Below are 24,987 nucleotides of genomic sequence, written 5' to 3' on the forward strand. Positions count from 1 at the left end.
ACACAAACATACAAGACATATAGATGGCAATAATAATATATAAACAATTCATATATTTATTCATCAATCATAAAAAAAAAAACATAATATAGTTTGTCTCGTTATTACCGTAGCCACAAGCCCAAACGAGGGAATCAAATGAGACTATTGTGAAAAAAAAAATTTTTGTCTCGTTATTACAAGCTGATTGATTAGCTCCAGTGTAGGGTTCAATTTTCTGTTTCTTGACGACCTCAATGTCATAATTTTGTACTATCTCCACAACCACCGTTTTCAACTGGATCATAGATAAAATGCTTACCAAGACAAGCTCTCAGTTCGGCATTAAATGAAAAGAACTTGTAAGAAGACTCATGTCTTAATCCTCCTGTTTCGGAAACCCATCTCTCCCCAAATCGCTTTCATCCTCCCCATCGCATAGAGAAATGATCGTTGAGTCTGCATCGACTTTATGCCCACTTGGAAGAACATCTGGTTTGATTGCTGACTTGCGTTGGAACGGAATTGGTGGGTAAAGCGTCATTGATTCTAACAATGCGCCGTGTAAATACACCAATTTGTTCAGCTCTGCGGGGTCATGAGACGGTCTCTCCAAGACCACTTCCGAATCTTAGTAGATTTGTGTTGATCTCTTGGTGAATCCCAGCCACCACTTTAGGGTTTTCAGACAGAAGCCAGAAGAACCAAGTGAGTGAGGATGCAATAGTATCTCTCCCCGCAACAATGAAACCCAAAATGACATCCTTTGAACGTTTGTCTGAAAAATACATATCGGCTAATAGAAATGAAATACGACAAGGAGAAGCGGAGGATGTTTTAACGTTCTTCATGAAGCTTGATGCAACCAAGTACGAACTCTTGGACCCTATTGATGATAGATTCCTCAGAGATTGCAAATTTTACCTCTAGCTGGTGGTCTCCGGACTCCAATGAACAAATCTCTTGGCTTTGCCGGTAATATAACCATCTCCAGTAAAGGTTGTTTAGCTCCATCAGGTCCAGCTGCAGTAATTAAGCATTAAGTGTGTTTCCACATATTGCATCAAAAAGGGAAGACAAACATAACAGTAATACTCACCAACATCATCCCATTTCACAGATTGCTTCCATCCACTATTGTCGTGTTTATCATCGTGGAAATTTCTAGATTATTCCACAGGTTTTGGGCTTGCAGGAAACTGAAGCTGAAGATGGAGATGCTACGGTTCTCTACATAAACAAGGATCAAAAAGAGGACTTTAGTATATACAATTAATGCCTTAACAAATTCAGTGAAGCAATCAATCCTAAACAGAAACATATCACCTAAAATTCTACCAACATCATAGTCTCCATCCACATTTAGGATCAAAAAGGAAGAGAAAGAAGCAAGACAAATACCTTATTCTCAGACATTCCAACACCTAAAATATGAACTCCATTGATGCCAGAAACAAGCAAAAGAAACAATCATCAATGTGAATTCACTAGGTGCTACTTCATATTTATATGAAAAAGGTCAAAAATCAAAATATACCTGTACGCTTACCCAAAGCTTGCAGTCTTTCAGATACTTGATTTTTCACCCTCTCCTTATCACTACTACATAAATCAACAAAACAATCAAACCCATTCCAACACCTACAAATACGATCACCACAGGTGCCAGAAACAAGCAAAACAAAGCAGGCCGTGACAGCATTTAAACATAGAAAATATGCATACTACAAAATCACAAAATCAGAAAGGCAAAAACAGGTAAGGAGAAGGAAACCTGACAACATTCTCCATGAAATACAGACACAGAGCTTCCACTTTAAAACATTCAAACTCCTATGCAAAGATAATTACTTTATCTCAAGCAGAGGTGATTACCATTTAAACCACAGAAAAGACGCAGACTCAAAATCAGAAAGGCAAAAACGGACAAGGGGAAAGAAAGTTGATCACATCTCCATGAAATATAGTAGTAACCAAAACAGAAAAAGACAAACAAAAAACAAATAAAGTTACATCCCACGATGCCAATAAAAAACAAAAAAGGAGCATGCCTCTTTTGCATCGTCAACAACTATAATGAAGGGAAGTATTTTATACTGAATAAAAAGAAGCTATCGTCACAAGCATATGTAATTGGGATCAAACGCTAGGAATAGAATCATCCCTATTAAGACAACCATTGAGAATAGAATCGAACAATATGAATAGATGCAGCATAAGATAAACAGAGGAAAATGGGGAAAGAGACCAGTTCGTGACCTGATGCCTTTCTCTTATAAACCCTCGACTATCTCTATAACAAAAGACAAGGCCTTCGACTTATAACATAGATGCCAGCGACACTAAGAAGATGAGCACATTACTTGAAACCTGAAACATCCAATAAAAAATGACTAAATCATGTTGAAAACTCCCTGATGGCACAGTCCAAACCTCAAAATTCAGTCAATAGAAAAAAGAAAAAGAGATAGCTGACACAAGCTTATTTAACTTAGCAGACTTAAGAGAAGCTAGTGAGGAAAATATATGAAAGCAAACTCGTTTGAATGTTGACCATTAGAGACACAAAGGAGAAGTCATACATACCTCACTCACCAACACGGCCTTGAACCTCCACGATCTAACACAAAAATTTATCCAAAGAAAAACATTAGCTGATCACAAAAACACTAAAAAAAAAAGAAAGGAAAACTGAGACATAACAAAACAGAGGAACTTGTGGTTGTAATAGAGAAGATGATAATAAAAAGATGTTGCACAGAAGAAACCTAAACAGATGACATACCAGAAGAAAGATTTATCATATCAGTCCCGGTGCCTCCACGATCTGCATGAGAAAAAGATATATTTTCGTACAATGCTAAGATTTATCATATTAGTCCCGGTGTCTCCACAATCTGCAACAAAGAGAGAAATATTTTCAGACTTACGCGTACCACCTAAGAGAATTGAAAACAAAAAAGAAGCTAAGAAGGACAAAGTTTAAGAACAAACTCGTCTAGGAAAGGATATGTAGATCATCTCTCAATCTGAATGTGTGTGTGTACACAGCAAGAACATTTGGGAAACACAAGGAACAGAGGATCAACAATAGCCACTATTAAATAAAACAACCGATAGGCAAATTTTTTTATAGATGCGAGGTTACCTGAAAGTTAAACTCCCACAATGTTTTCTCTTTGAACCTCCCACACAGTAATCCAGGTGCCTCAACGATCTGCATCAAAGAGAGACTGAGATGTTAATTCACTTATATTGAGAAAAAGAAATCGGCTAATAGGAAGAACACTACGTCACTACCCGAAGATGTAACGCAGAGAAGACAAAAACGATCCATCAAAGCATCCTCCGCGACAATCTAAAATAACAGAGCGAAGAGAGGTAAAAATGGCATGAAAAAAAAAGCCTTGAAGGATTCAATTTAGAAACCAAACCCTAGAAGAATAGCATGAATGAGAGACAAGGATCAGTCAAAGCCATCACCGATCAATCGTAGGATCCTCCTCCACAAATCTAAACCAACACAACAAAAAACGACAAGTAATTAGTAACATGTAACTAGAAGGAAGAAGAATCACCAAACCGAAGTGATAATGTTCTTACCAATCTTCTAAGCACTGAATCATCCAACTCCGGTGGCTTGTTAGTAGCACCTGCAAAACATTACATCTAAGCAAATTATTAGGGCAAGCAAAAATAGAATATACCAACAAAGTGAAGATGATATTTGAGAAAGTCTGGAATCATACCAATGGCAATCACCAAATCATCAGATGTAGCGGTCTCACCTGTTACATTTACACATATATTGATCAAACCGTTCAAACTCAAAAGACACTTCAAAAATTGATTCGAGAGACTTATTTAAAAGAATGAGGTTTACTACTTTACTTGCTTGGATGGTAAGAATATCTGCACCGAGTTCTCTGATTGGCATCATTGCAACATAAGGAAGCTTATTAGTTACTTGACTTGAAACTGTACTACTTGAAGTTTATTGGTGGATATGAAAATACTGGTGACAGATAACGTTCTTAACAATCTCCTAAGCATTGCATCATCCAACTCATGTGGCTTGTTACTGAAAAACATTACATCCAAGTAAATAATTAGGGCAAGCAAAAACAGAATATATATGCCAACAGAGAACTCGGTGCACTTATTAAATGACAGCAAGAACTAGAATGTACCTGACAAATTTATAGCAGAGCTCAACCTTTGCATCAACCCCTTTATGACAATCATCCATGAGAACCACGTTCAACATGAGATGGCCAGCTGAGAAATTCCCCTAGACAGGAATGAGATGGAAATGGAAATAATGTGATGATCAATGTTAGTGTTGTTTCAAAGAAATGACAGGTGATTAAAAGTACATTCAAGTACCTGCAAATGGTAAGTGTAAGCCAAGCCTGAATTAGTGCTTAAGCTTATAGTAGATCGTGCAAGTGCTCTCTCATAGCTTCTCAAATCATCCATGAGAACCACGTTCAACATGAGATTGCCAGCTGAGAAATTCCCCTAGACAGGAATGAGATGGAAATGGAAATAATGTGATGATCAATGTTAGTATTGTTTCAAAGAAATGACAGGTGATTAAAAGTACATTCAAGTACCTGCAAATGGTAAGTGTAAGCCAAGCCTGAATTAGTGCTTAAGCTTATAGTAGATCGTGCAAGTGCTCTCTCGTAGCTTCTCAAACCACCGCACAGCTTTACCATACCAGTTACCTTCTCCCCATTTTACAGTGTAGCTTTGTCATTAATAGCATTTGGAAATTTCAGAGATAAGCAGACTGTAAAGTGAGGAGGAACACACTCTTTCATATGATTTGCAACAAGTGGATCCGATGAGCATCTCGCCTTTGCTTGCATTAAAAACTGCACAAAGACAAGGGATCAAAGTAAATACAATACTAGCACAAAGATAAGTCATATAATTTGAAGATACCACACATCATTTTCTAACTTGTTACCTTGTCCGCATGCTTGTAGCTGTGAGTATACTCCATTCCAAGGAACCCATGAGAACGCCTGAAGAAGATCAGTCCAAGCCATCACTCATTGATAAAATCATCATCCAAAACCTGAAACAACAAAAACAAAAAGTAAATAACATGTAGCTAGAACAAAAGAAACCACAGAAACAAAGCGAATCTTCAGAAACAAATAATAGAGATACGTTTAGAGCAATGAACCCATGAGAACGCCTGAGGAAGATCAGTCAAAGCCATCAGTGATGATAGGTTAAAGCTTCATCCAAAACCTGAAACAACAAAAACGACAAGTAAATGACATGTAAAAAAACAACATAACCAAACTGAATATTCAGAAACAAATAATAGAGATAAGTTTCTTTCTCTGTCATTTTTTAAAAGAGATGATTGCATCTAAGAGTCTTTTACCTCTGCACCAGCAGCGAGCCAAACCAGTTTCTTCCTAATTGTTTTAACTACTAATTCCTCCCAAAATTAAATTGATCAGCAAGACCCCATTGTGGGCATCAACAACTTGGGCACGGGTTCATCACCTATAACATGTATCCGACCATCAGCAAAATGTTTTCCCACGCTCCATACCCAAATAGCAAGATATCTCCTGCAAAAGGAAAAAAAACATCGAATTAATGAACAAACAAGGACAATAATCACAAATCAGTGTCTTCCTAATCGTTTCAAAAGCTACAAATTCCTCCCAAACATAAATCCGAAGAAGTACAAGTTATGAAGGAACCTGAGCTAAGGCATGATTAGAGCAGTGCATGAAAAAATACGGAGGCGTGTAGTGTCGCCTGCGAGCAGCTTGAAATCGGAGGGGTTATACGAAGAAATAAAAGAGATATGTTTAGAGCAAAGAACCCATGAGGAAGATCAGTCAAAGCCATCACTGATAGATAAAAGCATCATCTAAAACCTGAAATAACAGAAGAGAGTAAATATCAACATGTAATTAGAACAAGAAGAAAAAAAACCACAGAACGAAAGTGAAAAATTCATAAACAAATAAAAAAAATGTGCGTAGAGCAATGATTCAAGCAAAGTGAAATTTACTTAACCCAAACAGAATGATTTGGAACACGGAACCAAAGTGAAATTTCAAAAACAGATAATAGAGATGTAATCTATGACGTTACCATCATTAGCATTCCATCTTCATCAACCTTAGCATCACAAAGCATCATCCAAAACCTGCAATTATAAAAACGACAAGTAAATATTAACATGCAATTAGATGGGAAAAAACCACAGAACCAAAGTGAAAACTCAGAAACAAATATAAGAGATATGTTTAGAGCAATGAACCCATGAGGAACCCTTGAACCATTCTGCACGTTACGTAGATACACCTGTAGATAGAAACATACCAAAGTAAAAAAATAGACGAATTTGAAATAGTTTCTAACTGAAGTGGGACTAGTTGTAAAGTGATAGTTTTGGTATCAGAAACTCCTCCTACCTTCCGTACCCACCAAGCCTCGCCCTTGGAGTTGATCAATGTATTCCATCGTAAGAACCCCATTATCGCTGAATATATCCACCTGGAAAAAAGCAAAGCATACACAAATATTTAGAGTTCAGGAGTCGTGATTTATGAGAGATTAAAATCAAACATGAAAGAGAGCAAAATGTATTCATCTGGGTACATCTAAACACAATTTAAAGCAACTATAATCGGAGTTACCTTTGTAATGGCAGAGCTTAAATGGCAATGAGCTCCAACAAGCTCCAGCACTCATGGGCCTGAGTGTTATGGACATCAAGTCATATGGACACCATATGAATGCACCTAAAATATGTAAGCAAACAGAAAAAGCAAACTCATAACCAAACTGTGTTTAAAAATTATGTTGTAAAGGCTAAAACATGATGCTAAAACACTAAAAGTACATTGACTTGTTTACCAACAGTTCTTGAACCCTCCACAATATTATTCAAGGCAGACTCACTATCAGCATCTAGAACTGATAAATGCACCTATAACAGCAAAGAAAAAAAGAAAATCTGATTAGATTAGTCAAAAGCACATTTGAAATATCAGCTAAAGGGAACCAAGTTAATCAAGAAAAATGATAAATCAGAGTCAGACTAACCTAATCATGTTCGTGGCTGATGAGAAATCCCTTAACCATTCAGCAGCATGTTACCGTTACGTCATCTATACACCTGCAAATAGAAACATACCAAAATAAAAAAGAAGGGATGAATTTAAAATATTTGTTAATTGAAGGGACCAAGTTGTAATCATGAAAACAAACACGGGTTTAAACGTATATGAAATAATCATTACTGATTGCAATTATAAACATACCAATATCAGTTTGGTCATTACAGCCATGGAAGACCTGCAAATAAGCAATAGTATCGTGCTTTAGGACAAAGAAAGATAACAACAAATTCAAAAATAAAGTAAGTGGTAAAGCAAAAAAAGAAAACAAAACAAAAGTCACTTACATTGTTATAGTAGCGCGCATGTGGAGACCGGAAAGCTCAAACAGGAATTTACAATCCAGTGGGATGAATATTAACAATAACCTGCATCGAGAATTTGAAAGACAAAACCAAAGAGTGAGTGATACAAGTTGAAGAAACAGTAGTGAAAAACAGGTCAGTATGTTATCAATAAGCTTCACGACAGAGAGTAAGATATCAAACACAGTCTTTAAGACACAATAACCGGAGTTACCTTTGTAATGGGAGAACCTACTGATCCCATTCCTTCAATTCCTCCTGAAAAACACACACACACACATAAGTTACCCAATTAATAAACCCTAAATTCAAAGCTTGACGACAAGGATCAATTAAAAAGCCTCATTATCGATCAATCAATTCGTAGCATACTCTACAAATATAAATCAACAAACTAAAGGAAACAGAAGGAATTAGAAACCCCAAAAGAGAGAGAGAGAGAGAGAGAGAGAGAGAGAGCAAAACCCTAGACAGCGACCGATGAAGACGAAGCGGGGGGATCGATGATTGGGATCATAAATTCGCTCACGAAACAAACACCTGCAAAGACGAAGAAGAAGAAACTTACTTAATTAGGGAAAGAAGAAGAAGAATAACAGAGCAATGACGAATATAAAAAGCAATTGAGAGAGAGAGAGAGACCAAACCCTAGAAGAAGAATTAATGAATATGCCATCACCAACGAAGATCACACCACCAACGAAGACCCGAGAAGAAAAAAAAGAGAAGATGATGAAGTATCAGAGAGTGGATCGTGTTAATAATATTTATAGATATACGAATATTATGACCGACGGTCAGGATTCAGTCTTAACTATTTACTTTTTTCAATTTGAAGTTTTGAACCGTTAGATGAAGATTGTGATATTACTGAGAGAGAGTGGAGCGTGTATTATTTACTTCAGAAAAATGGAAATTTTATTGGGGTCGGTTTATCTTTTTTCTTTGCAGCCCAGCTAAATTATATTGGGCTTTATAAGAAGCCCATCTAGAAGTTGTGAGATATAACATTCTAAGCTAGGTTTAGCTCTAATTTGGTTCAGTTTGATTTATCTGCCTTGGTTTACTTAGATTTGATAGGATTACGGTTTGGTTTCCCCATTATTGTTAACCGCGATTTGGAATATTGGTTCTTGACAACAAAAAGGCTCAAGAGAAAAACAGAGTACTCAAGAGGCACACTTGACATTGTCACGGTTGAGCAGCAATGGTATCAATTGCAACCTTTTCATGCTTCTTTTGAGGTTCACATAGTGTCACCGAGAAAGCCTTGGCAGCTATGAAGATATGCAGATCCCGCCGCAAGGTTTCTCTTTTAACTTTCCATGTTTCTTCTTCCTTAAGACTTGTGCATTATTTTTGTGTCCTAACGGGAGAGGATCCCTACTGAAATATAAATAACTAGCTAGAGAAGTGTAGGGTATTGAATATATTGCTTGTGTGTTCAGACATCTTTTTGTTGAGCATATGGTTTAATTGCGCCCGCTGGTGTATTTTTCAGTACGTAGTTGATGAGATGATAAATTTATACCTTCCATCTCAGCTTCCCTTTGAACACGTTGTTGTTCGTTTTAGACTAGTGGCCTCAGCTTCTATAAGCTTCTTTCTCTTGTCCCAATCCCATCCAGTATTGCAGCTTCCATATGAATCTTGGTATAAGATGCCTATACAAACGAGGGAAAGCGGTTCAAGGCAACAAAATAAAAATTTCAAGTTTCATTTGATAGTGTATTTTTAAAATATGGTTTAAACTTAACACACAAACATACAATATGGCAATACATAAACAATGCATATTTTTATTTCATCAATCACAAAAAAAAAAAACCATGATTTAATTTGTTTCGTTATTACAAGCTGATTGATTAGCATCTCTTCTTAAGTGTGACGCTAAGCCCATTCTTCATACGAAGAATAACACCAGGGTATGGCTCAATCTTCTGTTCCTTGACGACCTCAATGTCATAGTTTTGTAATATCTCCACAACCACCGTTTTCAACTGGATCATAGATAAATGCTTACCAAGACAAGCTCTCGGTCCGGCATTAAATGAAAAGAACTTGTAAGACGACTCATGTCTTAATCCTCCTGTTTCGGAAACCCATCTCTCTGGTTTGAACTCTGATGCGTCTTCTCCCCAAATCGCTCTCATCCTCCCCATCGCATAGAGAAAGATAATGATCGTTGAGTCTGCATCCACTTTATGCCCACTTGGAAGAACATCTGGTTTGATTGCTGACTTGCGTTGGAACGGAATTGGTGGGTAAAGCCTCACTGATTCTAACAATGCGCCATGTAAATACACCAATTTGTTCAGCTCTGCGGGGTCATGAGACGGTCTCTCCTGACCACTTCCCACGAATCTTGGTAGATTTGTGTTGATCTCTTGGTGAATCTTAGCCACCACTTTAGGGTTTTCAGAAAGAAGCCAGAAGAACCAAGTGAGTGAGGATGCAATAGTATCTCTCCCCGCAACAATGAAACCCAAAATGACATCTCTGAGGAATCTATCATCAATAGGGTCCAAGAGTTCGTACTTGGTTGCATCAAGCTTCATGAAGAACGTTAAAACATCATCAGCTTCTCCATTATTATCGGAATGATCATGATGCAACGCTTGTCGTATTTCATTTCTCTTAGCCGATATGTATTTTTCAGACAAACGTTCAAAGGTGGCATCAGCTTCTATAAGCTTCTTCTCTTGTCCCAATCCCATCCGGTATTGCAGCTTCCATATGAATCTTGGTATAAGATGCCTATACAAGATCGTTACTTCAACATCTCTGAGAGCTTTCATGAACTCATCCTCTGGCATTTCAATGGAGAGAGATTGAGGATCAGACCCGGTAACTGTAACTAGGGTTGTATCGAACATGAATCTCTGGAACACATCCTGCAAGTCAAAGACCGTCCCTTCCTCCGCAAAACGGCTAAAAAGAGGCAAAAGTCCGTCTTTGAGTTTATTTCTCGTGGTGTTTATTGCAAACTTTTGGAACCCTTGACGATGGACCATGGCTTGATAACACTTCTTCAGTTCATTCCATCGCTCCGCGTCTACGTTGATTATCCCGTCTCCGTAAACATCAAAAATCTCTTGGAACTTGGGACCTTTGATGTAGTTGGAGAAGTTTGAGCTCATTATATGACGAATATTAGATGGATCAACCGTGACTAATATATCCATTCCAGTGAACCATGGTCCTTTGAACGGGAACGTCATGTTGGAGTTCTCGAGAACCTCCACGCCGTCATAGATCCGGTTCATTCTCACAAGCAAACCCGGAAACATTCCAAGAAGCGGCCAGTTCCAGGGGTAGCTTTGTAAGGTTTTCTTGATGAGGAAGTAATAAAAGGGTTTCTTGATGAGAAAGTATGAGAATATGAGAAAACAGAGGAAAGCAATGAATGCTTCAAAAAAGCCGATCGAAGCCATTTGATTTTGGATACAGAAGGAGAAAACGAATGAGCTTGATTTATGCACAGATATATGAACAAGATGAGCTAGGTCTCAAGTCCTCTGTTTCACAAGTAATTATATCTAAATAATTAAGAGGGTTATCTTACAATTCACGTCAAAGATGTCTGGAAACAGAGCGTAGATATGTATTTTTAAAGATGAGTTTAATGGCGAGACGTCTCCTATAAACACGGATCACATTAATATTATCCAGCGCAAAACATCATCATTAAATAGTTTCCTCGATCAACAAGTAACTGAATCAAAGGGGTTACTTGATGAGGATGTAACTTAAGATCAATCACGAAGGGATTTTTTTTTGGCTGAGGAAACAAATTTGATGAATTGTTTCCTGGTGAGGAAGTATAGAAGGGATTCTTGATGAGCAAGTTACTTTTGATTGTTTTTTTAAAAAAATATAAATAGGAACAAAACCCAATAAACCAGATATATTCCTTTATACAGGACATAGTACTGAAACAAACTCGAATTTTATTAGTCCAGATAGTTCACTTAGACCACAATATTTTGGTGGTAGATTTTATTCAATCCAACGGAAAAAGGATCAAGTAAGGTATTATACATAGAAACTTCAAGCTGAACATCTTTTAGTAATTGTGACTCTGAGCCCATGCTTCATGTGTAACATAAGGCCAGATTCTGGCTCAATCTTCTGTCCTTTGATAACCTTAATATCATAGTTTTGTAATATCTCCACAACTACGGTCTTCATTAGAGTCATAGCTAATTGCTTACCAGGACAAGTTCTCGGACCGGCGTTAAACGATAAGAACTTGAAGGAAGGTGAATGTCTCAACCCTCCGGTCCCAGATATCCATCTCTCTGGCTTGAACTCTGTTGCATCTTCTCCCCAAACCGCTGTCATCCTTCCCAACCCGTATAGATAGATTATGATGACTGAGTTAGCATCTACCTTATGGCCACTTGGAAGCAAATCTGCTTTTATAGGAGACTTGCGTTGGAAGACAACCGGTGGATAGAGCCTCATTGATTCATACAACGCGGCATGTAAATAGACCAACTTGTCTAAGTTCTCTAGGACATTACTTCCGGTTTTTGAAATACTTTTGTCGATGATCTCTTTACGAATCTTTGTTACAACTTGAGGGTTTTGAGAGAGAAGCCACAAGAACCAAGACAGAGCAGAAGCCATTGTGTCTCTCCCAGCTAGGTTGAAAGCCAAGATGGTGTCTCTGAGGAACTTATTCTCACTCGGTTTCAAGAGCTCGTACTTGGTTGTATCAAGCTTTATGTGAGATGACAAAAGATCCTCACTTTCACCATCTGACTGATGATGATCAATCCCTTTTGATCTTATCTCTTCTCTTTTAGCTGATATGTACTTCGCAGAAACGCGATCAAAAGTGGCATCAGCTTCGGTCATCCGCTTCTCTTGTCCAAGTCCGAACAGGTTTTGCAGCTTCCACAAGAACTTTGGTTTAATGTGCCTATAAAAAATCCCTTCTCCAAGATCGTCAAGAGCTTTAGCATACTCGACTTCCGGCATTTCAATGGAGAGAGATTTAGGATCACACCCGGTAACAAGAAAAAAAGTTGTATCGAAAGTGAATCTTTTAAACACTTCCTGCAAGTCCACGACCTTCTCTTCCTCGCAGCATTGATCAAAAAGAGGAACAAGACCGTCGTAGAGTTTACGCCTCGTTGTACTCATTGATAGCTTTTGAAAGCCTTGATGGTTAAGCATGTATTGAGCAGCTTTTCTTTGATTCTTCCAAAGCTCCGCGTCCGAACTGAAGATCATTTCTCCAAAAACATCAAAGACTTCTTTAAAGTCGGCACCCTTGGTATAGTTGGAGAAGTTTGAGCTCAATATGTAGTGAATGTTAGCTGGATCAACTGTGAACAACATATCCATTCCAGTGAACCACGGTCCCGTAAATAGAAAGGTTAAGTCGGCGGTTTCAAAAATCTCCACGCCGAAGTCGTAGATGCGATGGAGCTCCAGCAGGAAGCCTGGAATCATCCCGAGAACCGGCCAGCTCCGAAAAGCATGATCTTTACGTTTTTTGAAGAACAAGCAACGGAACAAGACAAGGCAAATAATGGCTATGGAAACGTCAAGTAAGCTTATAGAAGCCATTACTTAAGGTTAGGCGATTGATTTTACAGACACAATATAGCGAGCGATGGTTCCTTTTTTGAGTGTTCAAGGAACTTGATTATATAGACGCACGGCACTATAAAGCACGATGGTTAAATGCAATAAATAATTTAATACATTAAAAAATTAATAACCTACAAAAAAAAATAGTATGAAGAAAAAAAGTTCAACTGCATTTTATATCTTTTTTTTTTTTTTTTTGGTATGAACTGCATTTTATATCTTAAAACTAGTCACATTTGCCCTATCAAGTTATCAAACTTATCAAGTTACCAAACTTCGGAGTTTTAGAGTAACTAAACTTTAGATTCAAAAGTGGCGTGAGTTTTAGAGTAACTAAACTTAAGAATTCAAAAGTGGAGTTTAAAGGCGTACAATTTTAGGTTTTACCTAGATGGCTTGCCAAAAGGTAAAACAAATTATGAAATACACAGCATAAACCGTTACAAATATGAGGAAATAAATAAATTATGAAACGTTGTACATACTACTGAAAACGTTGGTTACAATCAAATCAAGAAAAGGAAACATGTTTATTTCAAAAAAGTAATAATAACAACAGCTGTCGTAACTGTTAATTCTGACCCAATTTCAAAAAAAAAAAAAAGTTAAATCTGACCCGTTCTGCAATCACAAAATATGTTGATGTCCTTGGCTAACTACTAACCACACAGATGGCTGAGACGAATTGATGGGGGATTTCAAAAAGGGTCCACTAATCTTACAATTTCAGACATTAAAGGACAAACAACTTTTAAGAGAGGATAGACAAATCAAGGTCGTGCAATCAGAATTCACTGGTCCCAGTCACTGCCACTGCAATGAAGGTCGTTCTCGTTCTAGTAGTTTTCCAAATCTCAACTTGTCGTTAATGTCTTTAATTCTTCTTAATCAATCAACAGTACCAGTAATTATAATCTTTAAATTAACATTTAATGACAAAACAACTATTTAAGAGATGATAATACTAATAATCAGACCTGGTCACTGCAATGAAGGCCGTTTAAACAGTTATTTTTTTTTCTTTTAATCCATGAAGAATTTTTTTTTTAAAAAACGAAGAGAAAATCTACCTACTAGTACTACTAGGCAAACACAATAATATGAGGGGGTTCCGACAACATCTATCACATGCTATTATTGGAAACAGATGTAACCAAAAAAAGTCTCCAGAAAAGACAAAAAAGGGTGCAGACACAGACAGGATTCCGTCTTGGATACAAAATATAATAGTATGATACATTAAAAAGGATAAGCTGAGGAGTAAACCAACCAATAGAAGATCTCATCATCGCTACTTTGGTTGCTCTCTTGACTTCTCTGGAAATTAATCATATCTTTTTCACGATCTGAACAACATCCTCATCCTCGAGCTCGTGTTCCTGAGGTGTTTCCCATACATAAAATACCATGTCAAGACAGCAATTGTTAGTCAGGGATATTGTAATGATTTTAAAGAATTTACCGAAGAATATATTTCAGTCAAGGGATATTGTAACTATTGCAAGGCCCATCCCAAGAGTCTATAGTAACTATGAAAATCTTGGGAACTTTTGCTTAATTTGCAACAAAACTAACCTTTCCAACTCTCTGTGGCTTGTGTTTGGCACTTGAACCCCAAACCAAAGCGCTGCATCGTGAGATCATAAGTTAAGTACGTACTCATGAGCGATGATGCTCTTGAGCAAGAAACCATTTAACAGAGAAACAGAACAATGATCAGCATTCAGTTACTTACTACTTGAATTGTTTAAGCATGTCTTTGTGAATCCGGACGCAAAAGTCCTCTACCGTTCTCTTCTTGGAAGATAAGATAACCGGATCATCATAATCTGGATTCATTGCCTTCGGTTTTGTGTAGATTCGAGTTAAATCCAAGTATTCCCATATCTTATCCAGAAGACCGTCAAGATTCCACTCCAGATGCGCACTGCAGGATTATTATATCTCAATGAGGGGAAAAAATAATAATAATTTAAATGCTAATCCTCCTGCCTGTAATTTAACAACTATTTACCTGATAGGACAGTAATGAGGAAGTTTGTCCAAAATTTCAAGCTCCTCGAGTGTGATTTGATCGATCTTGTTGACAGCGTAGATACAGGGCATATATATCCGACTGCCCTCGATGACGTCAATGAGGTCATCAGCGGTTGCATCGTAGCGCAGGGTGATGTCAGCGTTGTGCATCCTGTACTCACCGCAAATCGCCTTGACAGTGTCGAGGTCAAGGTGTGTGGTTGTGACTGTAGAAGTTAGATTGATACCACCTTTGTCTTTTTTCCTAAACGTTAAATTTGGTGGTTCCTTGTTCAACCTAAATAGCATCAGTACACGATCGAGTTAGACTCCCCACCAGAAACTATCAAATATACGGTGTATGAAGGTTGTTATGTAAGCATTATTCTATACCTTATTCCAAATCCTTCGAGCTCTTTCTCAATAAGACGCTTGTGGGTAATTGGTTTTATGGCATCAAGAACGATTAAGATGCAGTTGCATGTCCTAGCAGTACTTATAACCTGGAAACAGTAAAGCGTCAAATATGATAAGAAAGGGTCAAAATATGAAATACTCAAGAGATTTATACACGACTTACCTGTCGTCCTCTACCTTTTCCATCTTTAGCACCCTCAATAATACCAGGAAGATCTAATAACTGCAAGCCCATTAAATGGGACATAGAAAAGAGTATTAGCATAAACTTCCAAAGTATAATTACATATCGTTTTGAGTTTAATCTAAGCACCAAGAAGTCATATACAAAGGCAAGGATTTCACTGTGTTTCACAAATTACCAAAATATAGGAAACAATTGGACAATGATGAATTCTCAATTTTTTTCTCCAACAAACAACAGACGCATAGATGTAGATAAACCTGGATTTTAGCTCCACGATATGTAATAACACCAGGAATGCAAGTCAAAGTCGTGAACTCATAAGAAGCAACCTGCACAAACAAAGTGCATGTACCTTCAGAAAATAGCGTATCAGCCAAAAATACAAACCTAATTCCAAGATTTATGTTCATCTATATCCAAGACAAGACTAGCAACCGTTCAGTCTTGCCTTATAAGTGATATTGCACAAGAAGTTGGTAAAAAAGAATCTAGAAATAGGATGACTTGGATACGTGGTAAGTTACAAAACTCCAATTACAACAAGAAAAAAGGAAGTTCAATATTCATAATAAATAACTACAAACCTCGGAAAATGTCCCAGTCAGCTTGTTCAAGAGCGTTGATTTGCCAACAGAAGGAAACCCAACAAGTCCAACTCTCGAATCTCCACTTTTAGTCACATCAAAACCTTCACCAGCACCACCGCCAGCACCTTTGGTAGGTGGTGCAAGAAGGTCCCTCCGTAGCTTAGCAAGTTTGGCCTGCAAAGTGGACAAATCAAAATAAAAGAGAAGCTACTAATGGTGCGGGAAAAAAGTACCAAATTCTAATATCGATATGGACTGATATTTCCTGCTTGCCTACTAGTAGTTAGCTTCACTCGTAAGATCCATGAAATAATTTTGCACCACGTTATTTGGTTTTAACAAATTGTTTGATAAATAGGACAATTCACAAGGGATCATGCCCGTAAATAATAATTCATCCTTGTGCCTTTTTCATGATTTGGGAGCGCTCATATTGATTATTCAGCAAAAACACCTAAACTATTCAATCTCATTCCCACTCTCAAAGATACAAAAAACAATTCCAAGAACTAAGCAACAATAAAATTCTCAGCTAGCTGGAAAATTTTACCTTTAACAAACCCAGATGATGAGAAGTAGCTTTATTCTTCTGTGTTTTAGCCATCTGCGACATAAACAAACAAAAACAAAACAAAAAAACCTCGTACTTGTGAGTCACACAGATTATTACAAACAAAAAGACACAATTAAAATCATTTCTTTGATTCAGACCTAACTTGGAAGAAGAAATATATCGGATTAACAGTTCTATGAATCCAAATATTGAAGAATCAGAGGAGGATTGAAAGATTACCTCATCTTCAATTTCTTTGATCTTCTGCATAATGGTCGACATGGCTGCGGAGTCAAAACAGAGAGAGAGAGAGCGCTCACGGAGCCAACTTCCAAGGTAAAGAGGTTGAATGGGAGTAGTGAAAGGAAGAAGGACACCGGAATCTGAGGTAACAAAAGTGACGACGGACGAGAAAGAACCAGAGGATTCTCGAGGGTTTTCGTTTCGCCCACCTGATTACGACGACCGAAACACACACACAGAACTGTCTACAACTCGGCCTGGTCCAACAACATCTTGGGCCTATATAACAACTAGATATCCAATTTGGTTTCCGGTTTAAGACATGTTGGAAAATTGAGATTTTAGTTTGGTTTGATTAATACTTTCTGAATTTTTAAAGTACTGTAAGGTTTTTTGGTTTAGCTGAATTTAAAATCGGTTTAGCCAAATTCAAATGATTTTTTCTTTTTGGTCAACATTACAACTTCTCCCTCAAACCGGTTTAGGTGATAGGAAGAAAGTGACAACCGAACCGGGGTAAAGTTGCCTCTTTGCTAACTCTGCTATCTATCAAGAAGAAGTTCTTCTTGAGATCGCTTGCCATTGCATATATGCTTTATTCTTTGGCTCGTCTTTTAACTCGTATCATTTGCTTTCTAGGCGTCTCCATCTCTGGTTCACTGTGTGGTCTTACTATTTTTGCTTGTGACTGTAAGCTGTTTACATCCGCCTCTTTTACCATTCTTGCTTAGTCTCATCTCCTGCAACTCCATCAACATACAGATTTAACTCTTTCTTCAATGATCCAATCAGGCTTGATACCTCTTTATGATCACTGATGTAGATTCTGGCTGCAGTGGTCTTTAACCGAACAGACTCTCAACCACTCAATAGAAAATGAATTCTTGTGTAGTAGTTAGCTAACTAAACCTCCTTTGATCTGTACAAGCAAATCGTCTAATACTTCGTAAATCTGATTAGCCTTTCCGTGAGATTTATCCTTGGACAAAAAGATGTGCACCTCGTTATCAATCAAAATCCAACTACGTCCAGGTTCTTTCACAACACCTTCAAACTTCATTCTTTCTCTTACCTTCTTTGCTTCACTCCACATACCCTTCGACGCATAAATATTAGAAAGCAAAGTAAACGATCCACTATCCTTTGGATCAGACAAAATAGCCATTTCAGCAGCATGTTCAGCTAATTCGACGTTTCCGGCCTTTGCACATCCACTCAGCAAGCTCCTCCATACTATAGCAGCTGGTTTTGTAGGCATTTTCTCAATTAACTCCCTTGCTTCGTTCAATCTACCAGCACGGCCTAAAAGAGATACCATACAAACATAGTGTTCGGTTTCTGGTTCAATTCCAAATCGAAGCATTAACTCAAATTGCTCCAGACCATCTTCTACAAGACCAGCATGGCTACAAGCTGATAAAATTCCCACAAAGGTGATGTAGTTAGGCTCTATTCCCTCACTCATCATTTTTTCAAGCATCTGAATAGCTTTTCTGCCTTCTCCATGATTCGAATACGAGGAGATGACAGAATTCCAACAAACCACATCTCTTGAAGCTGCTGAACCAAAAGCCTTATGAGCGTCTTCGGGACTACCACATTTGGCGTACATATCTAGTAGAGCATTTGTTATATACGGATTACGCTCTAAGCCTCTTTTCAGAAGCTGACAATGGAACTCTTGACCCAACTGAAGACTTGCTAGGTTGCCAGCTGCTGTAACCATGTCGGCAAAAGTAAATTCATCAGGTCTTTCTCTTGATAACTGTAATTCCAAAAACAGATTGAGAGCTTCTTCATTCTCTGATTGTTGAATATAACCTGAAAACATTGAATTCCAGATAACAAGATCCTTCTCTTTCATTTCATCAAACACAAGCCTCGCATCCTTGAGACAGTAGCAATTTGAGTATACATCAATCAAAGCACTTCCAGCAAATATATTTAAGTTAACCCCATATTTGAACATCAATCCATGGATTTGTTTACTCAGTCCCAAGCTTGTTAAAGAAGCAGATGCACGTAGAAGGCTAACAAAAGTCAATAGGCTAGGTCGAACCAATCTGAACCTCATATTACGAAAGATGTCCAATGCTTCATGTAGTTCCCATTGTGTCCCAAGTCTCGAGTAACCTTCAATCATTGCATTAAATAAAACCACGTCATCAGAAGCGAATATATCAAAAACTTTTCTGGCATCAGCCAAACAATCACATTTCGCATACATGTCAATCAAGCTGTTAGTCACATAGCTATCATTGCCAAGATTGGCTTTGATAGTGTAAGCATGAACATGTCTTCCATATTCCAAAGCTTGAATTGAGGCACATGATGTGAGTATGCTAGAGCAAGCATAAATATCCGGGTCTAAACCGAACTTTGCCATACTGGTGAACAATTCCATGGCTTCCTTATGAAGAGAGTTCTGCTTAAAACCAGACAGCAACGTGGTCCATGAAATGACGTTTTTATTCGGCATTCCATCAAAAAGCTTACGAGCAGCTGTAACTCTGCCACACTTCACATAAGAATCTATAAGCACATTCATAAGCGAGGCATCCATCTCATGTCCAAATCTTAAGATGTGTGCATGAATCTGCTTCCCCCCTTCAAGAAACGGAAGTATTGAACAGGCACTTAGAACCGTCGAAAGGATGTAACCATCTGGAACAACATTACCTTCCATTAGTTGGTAGAAGAGCTGTAACGAAACGTAGCTTCTTCCCATTTTGACACACCCACTGATCATTGTCGTCCAAGTCACTGTAGATTTATCTGGTAAAGCATCAAATACAAGCTTTGCATAATCGATATTACCTTCCTTCAGATAGAAATCAATCAGCAAGGTGCCAACATAAACATCCCTATCGAACCCACTCTTTACAAGAAAACTCTGTAGTTGAAAAACCATCAAACGACCAGTACCATCTAACCCTGAACAAGCTTGGATAAAACTCGACAAAATGTATTCGTTGGGACTGTTTTCCCTACTTCTCCAGAATTGTAAGAAAACAAACAAAGACTCATCATAAAACCCATGATGGTTGCAAGCTGAAACCATGGTAGACCAAGTAACCAAGTTTCTCTCAGACATTTTCTCAAACACCTTACGTGCATAAACCATACCACCAGATTTCGAATACAAATTCATCAGAATATTGCAAAGATACGTATCTGACCCAAGACCCGAAACAATAACCTGACCATGAACTACATTGTTGTGATAGAGCAGCAAAAGATCATCGGACGCACGCAGCTGCAAGAGACGAGCAAAATCGCGCCTTCCTCGGATTCCTATCGTAGAAGGAAAGTCTACGTTAACAAATTCCAATAGACCCGAGGCAGAAGAAGAGTAGAAACGTATAGTTCCTTGCAGTTTACGCCAACTACCATAGCTTCTCATCATACTGACTTACTGAGACAGAGAGAGAGAGAAGAAGAGCGCGGGCGTAGATCATTGAGAAACATGCTGCCGTTTTTTTGTTATAAGCGAAGAAAGGATGCTGGATCAGATAAATAAAAACGGCAGACAGTTATATTACCAAACATCAAAATGACAGAAATTGGATAGACCAGGGTTGGTTGGATGAACAGTTAGATTTAGATGGGCCTACCACGTACATTGAGTGGGCCCATTCATTATTTAATTCTAAATTCCACGTTTCACCTACCAAAATTATATTTTTGCCATAAAGATTAGAGATGCTATCCTATCAAATGTATAAAAACAACATAGGAAATAAATTACTATCCATGAGTGGTCTTGTGACTTGTGGTACATAAAAAAACACACATTAAAGAAATTTGTGAGACAGATGTCACATACAATAAGCAAATATCTTATGGTCTGATTCAAATTAAATACATAATTATTGACTAGGCATATAAAGAAACATAAATTTTGGAATTTTCACAAACCTCTCTTACATGTAATTCTATTTATTAATCATTATACAATGACCGAGAGAATATTTAAATACATAAATCTAGTAAGTAGATTACACTCATTTACGCCAATAAGAAGAGAGAGATTGAGAGTCTGTGCCTCTTGTGTCTTCTTGCTCCGCCGTTGAGAAAAAAAAAGGTGAACCATTCTCGAATCTCCGTTTTTATTTGTCTCTGCATTCATTGTTTATGCTGAATTTGTATTAGTTATTGCCAGATGACCATAAAATTAGTGTGTGTTTTTATATTTTAAATCCATTTTTCTAAGGAAATGGTTCCATTGATGTTATTTTGGCTTTGAAGATGAGTTCTTGATTCTTTGTAAAGAAAGAAAAAATTGCTGAATGGTTTTTTTTTTTTATATATAGAATCTGAATTCTTGTACTGTGCATTTCCAGAATAATATGGAAGTAGCTACTATTCAGAGGTTTCAGTGCTCATCATGGATTGATTTGAGGACTTTTGAAGGGAAGCCTCGTGGTTCTCTGAGGTATTCACTGAGATTTAACGAAGATAAAAGGCTTAGAGTTGTTTCTTTAGCTCTTGACAAAAGAAGGGATCATCCACTAAGATCTCTTTCTGATAACAACTCCTCAGGTTCTTCTCACAAAAAAAGCATGAATCTTTCTATATGATTCGTATTTTGGTTGTGTCGCTTTTGATGACAAAAAAGATGTGTCTCCTCCATCTTTATTTTTCTTTTAAATTTTTTTTGTAGCAGTGTTGGAAACTGGAAGTCTTCTTCATTCTCCATCTGATGAAGAACAGATTTTGAAGGCAAGTTAATACTCTTCTGTGATTTCATCAAGATATTGGGCTTTGCAGTCTTTAGCGAAATGGTTTAGATGTTGTGTGCTATCTCTTCTACCTTTTTCTATCAATGTTTTACATTGGCTTCTGCAGAGAAAAGCTGAAGAGGTTAAACCATATTTAAATGGACGATCTATTTATCTTGTTGGTCAGTTTCCTTGTCTCATCCTTAGTTGGCGTCTTGTTTTAGCTTCTCATGTATTCTGGTAGTTGAAAATTTTCCTCGTGAATGTGTTAGGAATGATGGGTTCCGGGAAGACGACAGTGGGAAAGATTATGGCAAGGGCACTTGGTTATACATTGTTTGATAGGTATATTTTTCTGCCCATTTTCAACTGTGTCTATTGAGCTTTAGGTGAGCTTAAACATTGTTTTGTAAATGTCCCAGTGACACTTTGATCGAGCAGGCGATGAATGGAACTTCTGTAGCTGAGATATTTGAGCATTTCGGTGAGAGTGTTTTCAGAGAAAAAGAGGTTGGTGTATGCACTTCTTCGGTTCTTCTTCTAGCATTTCTCTGTAGTTGTAGATAGATTGTGTTACCAATGAGTCCTGTTGCTAATTATGTTGTGTTGAACTTTTCTTCGGTGCTTCTTTGTTTACTCTTGCTGCTAATTTCACCACATGCTTTCTTTCTAGACTGAGGCACTAAAAAAGCTCTCTTTGACCTATCATCAAGTTGTTGTTTCGACCGGGGGAGGTGCTGTCATAAGACCCATCAATTGGTTCGTTTTCTTCCCAGTAGTGATATATAATGTGAAACTCAGATCATTTGGTAACAATGTTTCTTTTTATTACAATTTTGTACTCAGGAAGTATATGCATAAAGGTATTAGCATTTGGCTAGATGTTCCTTTAGAAGTCTTAGCGCATAGAATTGCTGCTGTAGGGACTGATTCAAGACCATTGTTACATGATGATGAGTCAGAGGACATATACACAGCGGTAGTACTATTATTGTTAAGTAAACACAGGTTAAGCTTTTATCAGTGGTTTTGATCATTTGTGACTTCATATAGGCTCTAAACCGTCTTTCAAAAATTTGGGATGGACGTGGTGAAGCATACAATAATGCCAACGCGAGAGTTTCCTTGGAGAGTAGGGTCCTTTCCACTTTTCATTTTCTGTAGCTTTACACAATCTCATCCCCTATTGTTTTGTAACTAGTTCACTCGAATTGTTCAGATATTGCATTGAAGCTCGGTTATAAAAGCGTCTCAGATCTTACACCAACTGAAATCGCCATTGAGGTAAGTCGCAGAACGCCTCTGTTCCTATTCAGTTGTGTACATTGGAGTTTGTTTGTTTTGATAAGCTCTAACTACACAATAATACATCATCAGGCCTTTGAGCAAGTTCAGAGCTATTTAGACAACAAAGATGGTATAGCTAGACCGGATGGGCTCTAGTTCCAGAATGATATGTTTCCCGGCAAATTCTCATGAGTTTACGTGTTATCAGAGCTTAGTTGTGCCTAGTTTTGAGTGTTGTATATAAGTGAATAATAATACTATGTTTGATCACATTGTTTTCGTTTCCTCTTGGCCAAAAAAAAAGAAGAGGAATTTGTATTTTATAATAAGAAGCCCTTGTGCAACAACTTCATCAGCTAGTCATCAAGAAAGAGAAAGCCAGTTATGTGTAATAGACGACCAAACACTCTTCAGTCAAACGTGTATCTCTTGATTTACTTGTTCTTCCCATGAAAGAAGACAACTTTATATTCAACCAAAACAGAGTTACACAGGTCTTTAGCAGCACAAAATAAGCTTAAGCATCAAAGTTTTACAGGTGAAATGATGCACCTTAACGCTAAAAAACACAAGGACACAGTCATCCAACAAAATGATACAACAATACCTACAACAACCAACCGAAGTTTTTCTCGTACTATCATTAATCAAACGGTAGGGGAAAGAGCATAGACCACTTTATATGACGAGGGAACTGAAAGCACTGCGTCATGCCACTCGACCTTCCCCCAAATCTCTTCATTGTCGCGTCTTTCAAGCGCAATCACCGCGCACCAAATCTCCTTCTTCTTACATCCATTGGAAGTCACAATCTTGTCCCAGAAAACAGCCATCTTTCCACCATAATCCGCCATCCTCCCACCATATCTGGCAAACCTAGGCAGTCCTTTCAGACCCTTCAATGTTTTCCAGAGTCTTACCTTAGTGTCATACCAATTAAACTCTCCCTCGTAATAATAGTAAAGAACGTTCTCAACAACGCAATAAGACCACCAAACCCAACCCAAATCCATATCCCATGCCATCCTATTCCAACTACCTCCTCCTTCATTGGGTTTGTAAATCAAACCTTTAGAGTTTGCAATTAAGATCTCACCATCAACCACTGCGCTTTTATGCACATTACAACCACCAATCTCTGCACCAGGGCTCGAGACAGGCTCCCAAGTTTGTGTTTTGGGATCGAAAACCTCCATCCAGTTAGATGCATTGCTGCAGTCTTTGCAGCCTCCTGTCATATATATCTTTCCATCAAGCAAATTTGCCGCTGGATAGTTCCTCTCTACCCGCATGCTTGGACCTTCGCCCCACGTGTGAGACTGACAGTCCAAGATGGAGACGCTAGACGAGTGTGCTACTTCCTGGTCGATGGGTCCGCCAATGTTGTAGATGTTAGAACCAACCGCAACGAGACCTGACCAGTGTACACAACGAGAATGGAGAAGTGGGATTGCCGCCAAAGCATACCCACTTGACTTCTTCTTCTTCTTCTTCTTCTTCTTCTCGATGAGGTCGTCATTGGTTAGAGTTCGATTAGGTTTCCGGCAGAGAGTGAACCACTTAGGGTTAGGGTCATTATCTCCATCTTGTATACACACATAGAGACAACTTTCGGTTCGGTCTAAAGATGACCGGATCTTGTAAAGCTCGGGTAAGGCAATAAGCGAGCGGAAACTCTTGGAGACAAGGGAGAGAGTTGGATAATACAATCTCGAGACACGTGCTAAGCAGTTCAATACCAAATCATCGGGAAGTGAAGGATTTGGAGTAGTCGATTGCGGGAGTATAGGCGACGGCTTCTTCTTCTTCCTCCTCCTCCTCTTCTCTGGAGACGACATCGGCGAGCGAGACGAAATCGCCGTTGAACAACCTCCGGGGTTTTTTTTGTTCTGAAGTGTGTGTGCTTAATTCGCTTATTAAGAATT

The 24,987-nt window shown here is 38.1% G+C and overlaps 6 protein-coding genes and 1 pseudogene across 57 annotated transcripts; 1 reads left to right on the forward strand and 6 right to left on the reverse strand.

Annotated features, from left to right (window-relative positions):
- Positions 1-38: 38 nt before the first annotated feature.
- Positions 39-8,226, reverse strand: LOC104716231 (uncharacterized). Of its 50 annotated transcripts, none has more exons than XM_087468103.1 (35): positions 8,095-8,226; positions 7,913-7,987; positions 7,662-7,705; positions 7,430-7,510; positions 7,287-7,320; positions 7,069-7,141; positions 6,880-6,952; positions 6,660-6,764; positions 6,435-6,516; positions 6,281-6,324; positions 6,112-6,166; positions 5,712-5,891; positions 5,384-5,576; positions 5,161-5,244; positions 4,955-5,065; positions 4,798-4,859; positions 4,596-4,709; positions 4,366-4,500; positions 4,170-4,270; positions 3,996-4,060; positions 3,871-3,905; positions 3,729-3,767; positions 3,583-3,632; positions 3,463-3,492; positions 3,280-3,337; positions 3,128-3,196; positions 2,974-3,008; positions 2,765-2,876; positions 2,566-2,599; positions 2,239-2,349; positions 1,517-1,581; positions 1,381-1,403; positions 1,079-1,209; positions 904-1,002; positions 39-757 (listed from the first exon to the last, which is right to left on the reverse strand). In XM_087468103.1, the coding sequence occupies exons 15-22, from the start codon at positions 5,034-5,036 to the stop codon at positions 3,738-3,740; spliced, it is 624 nt and encodes a 207-aa protein (XP_087324229.1). In that variant the 5' UTR covers positions 5,037-5,065; positions 5,161-5,244; positions 5,384-5,576; positions 5,712-5,891; positions 6,112-6,166; positions 6,281-6,324; positions 6,435-6,516; positions 6,660-6,764; positions 6,880-6,952; positions 7,069-7,141; positions 7,287-7,320; positions 7,430-7,510; positions 7,662-7,705; positions 7,913-7,987; positions 8,095-8,226; the 3' UTR covers positions 39-757; positions 904-1,002; positions 1,079-1,209; positions 1,381-1,403; positions 1,517-1,581; positions 2,239-2,349; positions 2,566-2,599; positions 2,765-2,876; positions 2,974-3,008; positions 3,128-3,196; positions 3,280-3,337; positions 3,463-3,492; positions 3,583-3,632; positions 3,729-3,737. The 50 variants fall into 50 exon arrangements, with proteins under 50 accessions (XP_087324229.1, XP_087324232.1, XP_087324225.1 ...); XM_087468106.1 differs by having other exon boundaries at positions 39-652; positions 2,228-2,349; XM_087468099.1 differs by having other exon boundaries at positions 2,228-2,349.
- A 922-nt stretch (positions 8,227-9,148) lies between these two features.
- Positions 9,149-10,945, reverse strand: LOC104716232 (alkane hydroxylase MAH1). The gene has a single exon (XM_087468411.1). The coding sequence runs from the start codon at positions 10,879-10,881 to the stop codon at positions 9,313-9,315; it is 1,569 nt and encodes a 522-aa protein (XP_087324537.1). The 5' UTR covers positions 10,882-10,945; the 3' UTR covers positions 9,149-9,312.
- Positions 10,946-11,377: 432 nt separating this feature from the next.
- LOC104716233 (alkane hydroxylase MAH1 pseudogene) lies at positions 11,378-13,247 on the reverse strand (annotated as a pseudogene). Its single transcript, XR_015567874.1, has one exon. The product of XR_015567874.1 is annotated as an alkane hydroxylase MAH1 pseudogene (transcript).
- A 913-nt stretch (positions 13,248-14,160) lies between these two features.
- Positions 14,161-17,342, reverse strand: LOC104716234 (developmentally-regulated G protein 3). Its single transcript, XM_010433622.3, has 10 exons — positions 17,052-17,342; positions 16,809-16,862; positions 16,256-16,432; positions 15,929-16,000; positions 15,648-15,707; positions 15,461-15,570; positions 15,066-15,365; positions 14,787-14,978; positions 14,627-14,678; positions 14,161-14,430 (listed from the first exon to the last, which is right to left on the reverse strand). The coding sequence occupies exons 1-10, from the start codon at positions 17,091-17,093 to the stop codon at positions 14,380-14,382; spliced, it is 1,110 nt and encodes a 369-aa protein (XP_010431924.1). The 5' UTR covers positions 17,094-17,342; the 3' UTR covers positions 14,161-14,379.
- Positions 17,343-17,472: 130 nt separating this feature from the next.
- Positions 17,473-20,533, reverse strand: LOC104716235 (pentatricopeptide repeat-containing protein At4g39530). Its single transcript, XM_010433623.3, has one exon. The coding sequence runs from the start codon at positions 20,458-20,460 to the stop codon at positions 17,950-17,952; it is 2,511 nt and encodes an 836-aa protein (XP_010431925.1). The 5' UTR covers positions 20,461-20,533; the 3' UTR covers positions 17,473-17,949.
- A 274-nt stretch (positions 20,534-20,807) lies between these two features.
- Positions 20,808-23,417, forward strand: LOC104716236 (shikimate kinase 2, chloroplastic-like). 2 transcript variants are annotated; one of them, XM_010433625.3, is made up of 11 exons: positions 20,808-21,138; positions 21,398-21,596; positions 21,721-21,776; positions 21,903-21,957; positions 22,048-22,120; positions 22,198-22,285; positions 22,449-22,534; positions 22,622-22,754; positions 22,829-22,907; positions 22,995-23,059; positions 23,153-23,417. In XM_010433625.3, the coding sequence occupies exons 2-11, from the start codon at positions 21,404-21,406 to the stop codon at positions 23,216-23,218; spliced, it is 894 nt and encodes a 297-aa protein (XP_010431927.1). In that variant the 5' UTR covers positions 20,808-21,138; positions 21,398-21,403; the 3' UTR covers positions 23,219-23,417. The 2 variants fall into 2 exon arrangements, with proteins under 2 accessions (XP_010431927.1, XP_087325494.1); XM_087469368.1 differs by having other exon boundaries at positions 20,978-21,138; positions 21,718-21,776.
- Positions 23,418-23,512: 95 nt separating this feature from the next.
- LOC104716237 (F-box/kelch-repeat protein At4g39550-like) lies at positions 23,513-24,958 on the reverse strand. Its single transcript, XM_010433626.3, has one exon. It carries the CDS (start codon positions 24,898-24,900, stop codon positions 23,710-23,712), a length of 1,191 nt encoding a protein of 396 aa, XP_010431928.1. The 5' UTR covers positions 24,901-24,958; the 3' UTR covers positions 23,513-23,709.
- Between the last annotated feature and the right edge of the window lie 29 nt (positions 24,959-24,987).

The sequence above is a fragment of the Camelina sativa genome, chromosome 10 (assembly GCF_030686135.1).
Source record: "Camelina sativa cultivar CO46 ecotype springtype chromosome 10, ASM3068613v1".
In the NCBI taxonomy this organism is placed as follows: domain Eukaryota; kingdom Viridiplantae; phylum Streptophyta; class Magnoliopsida; order Brassicales; family Brassicaceae; genus Camelina; species Camelina sativa.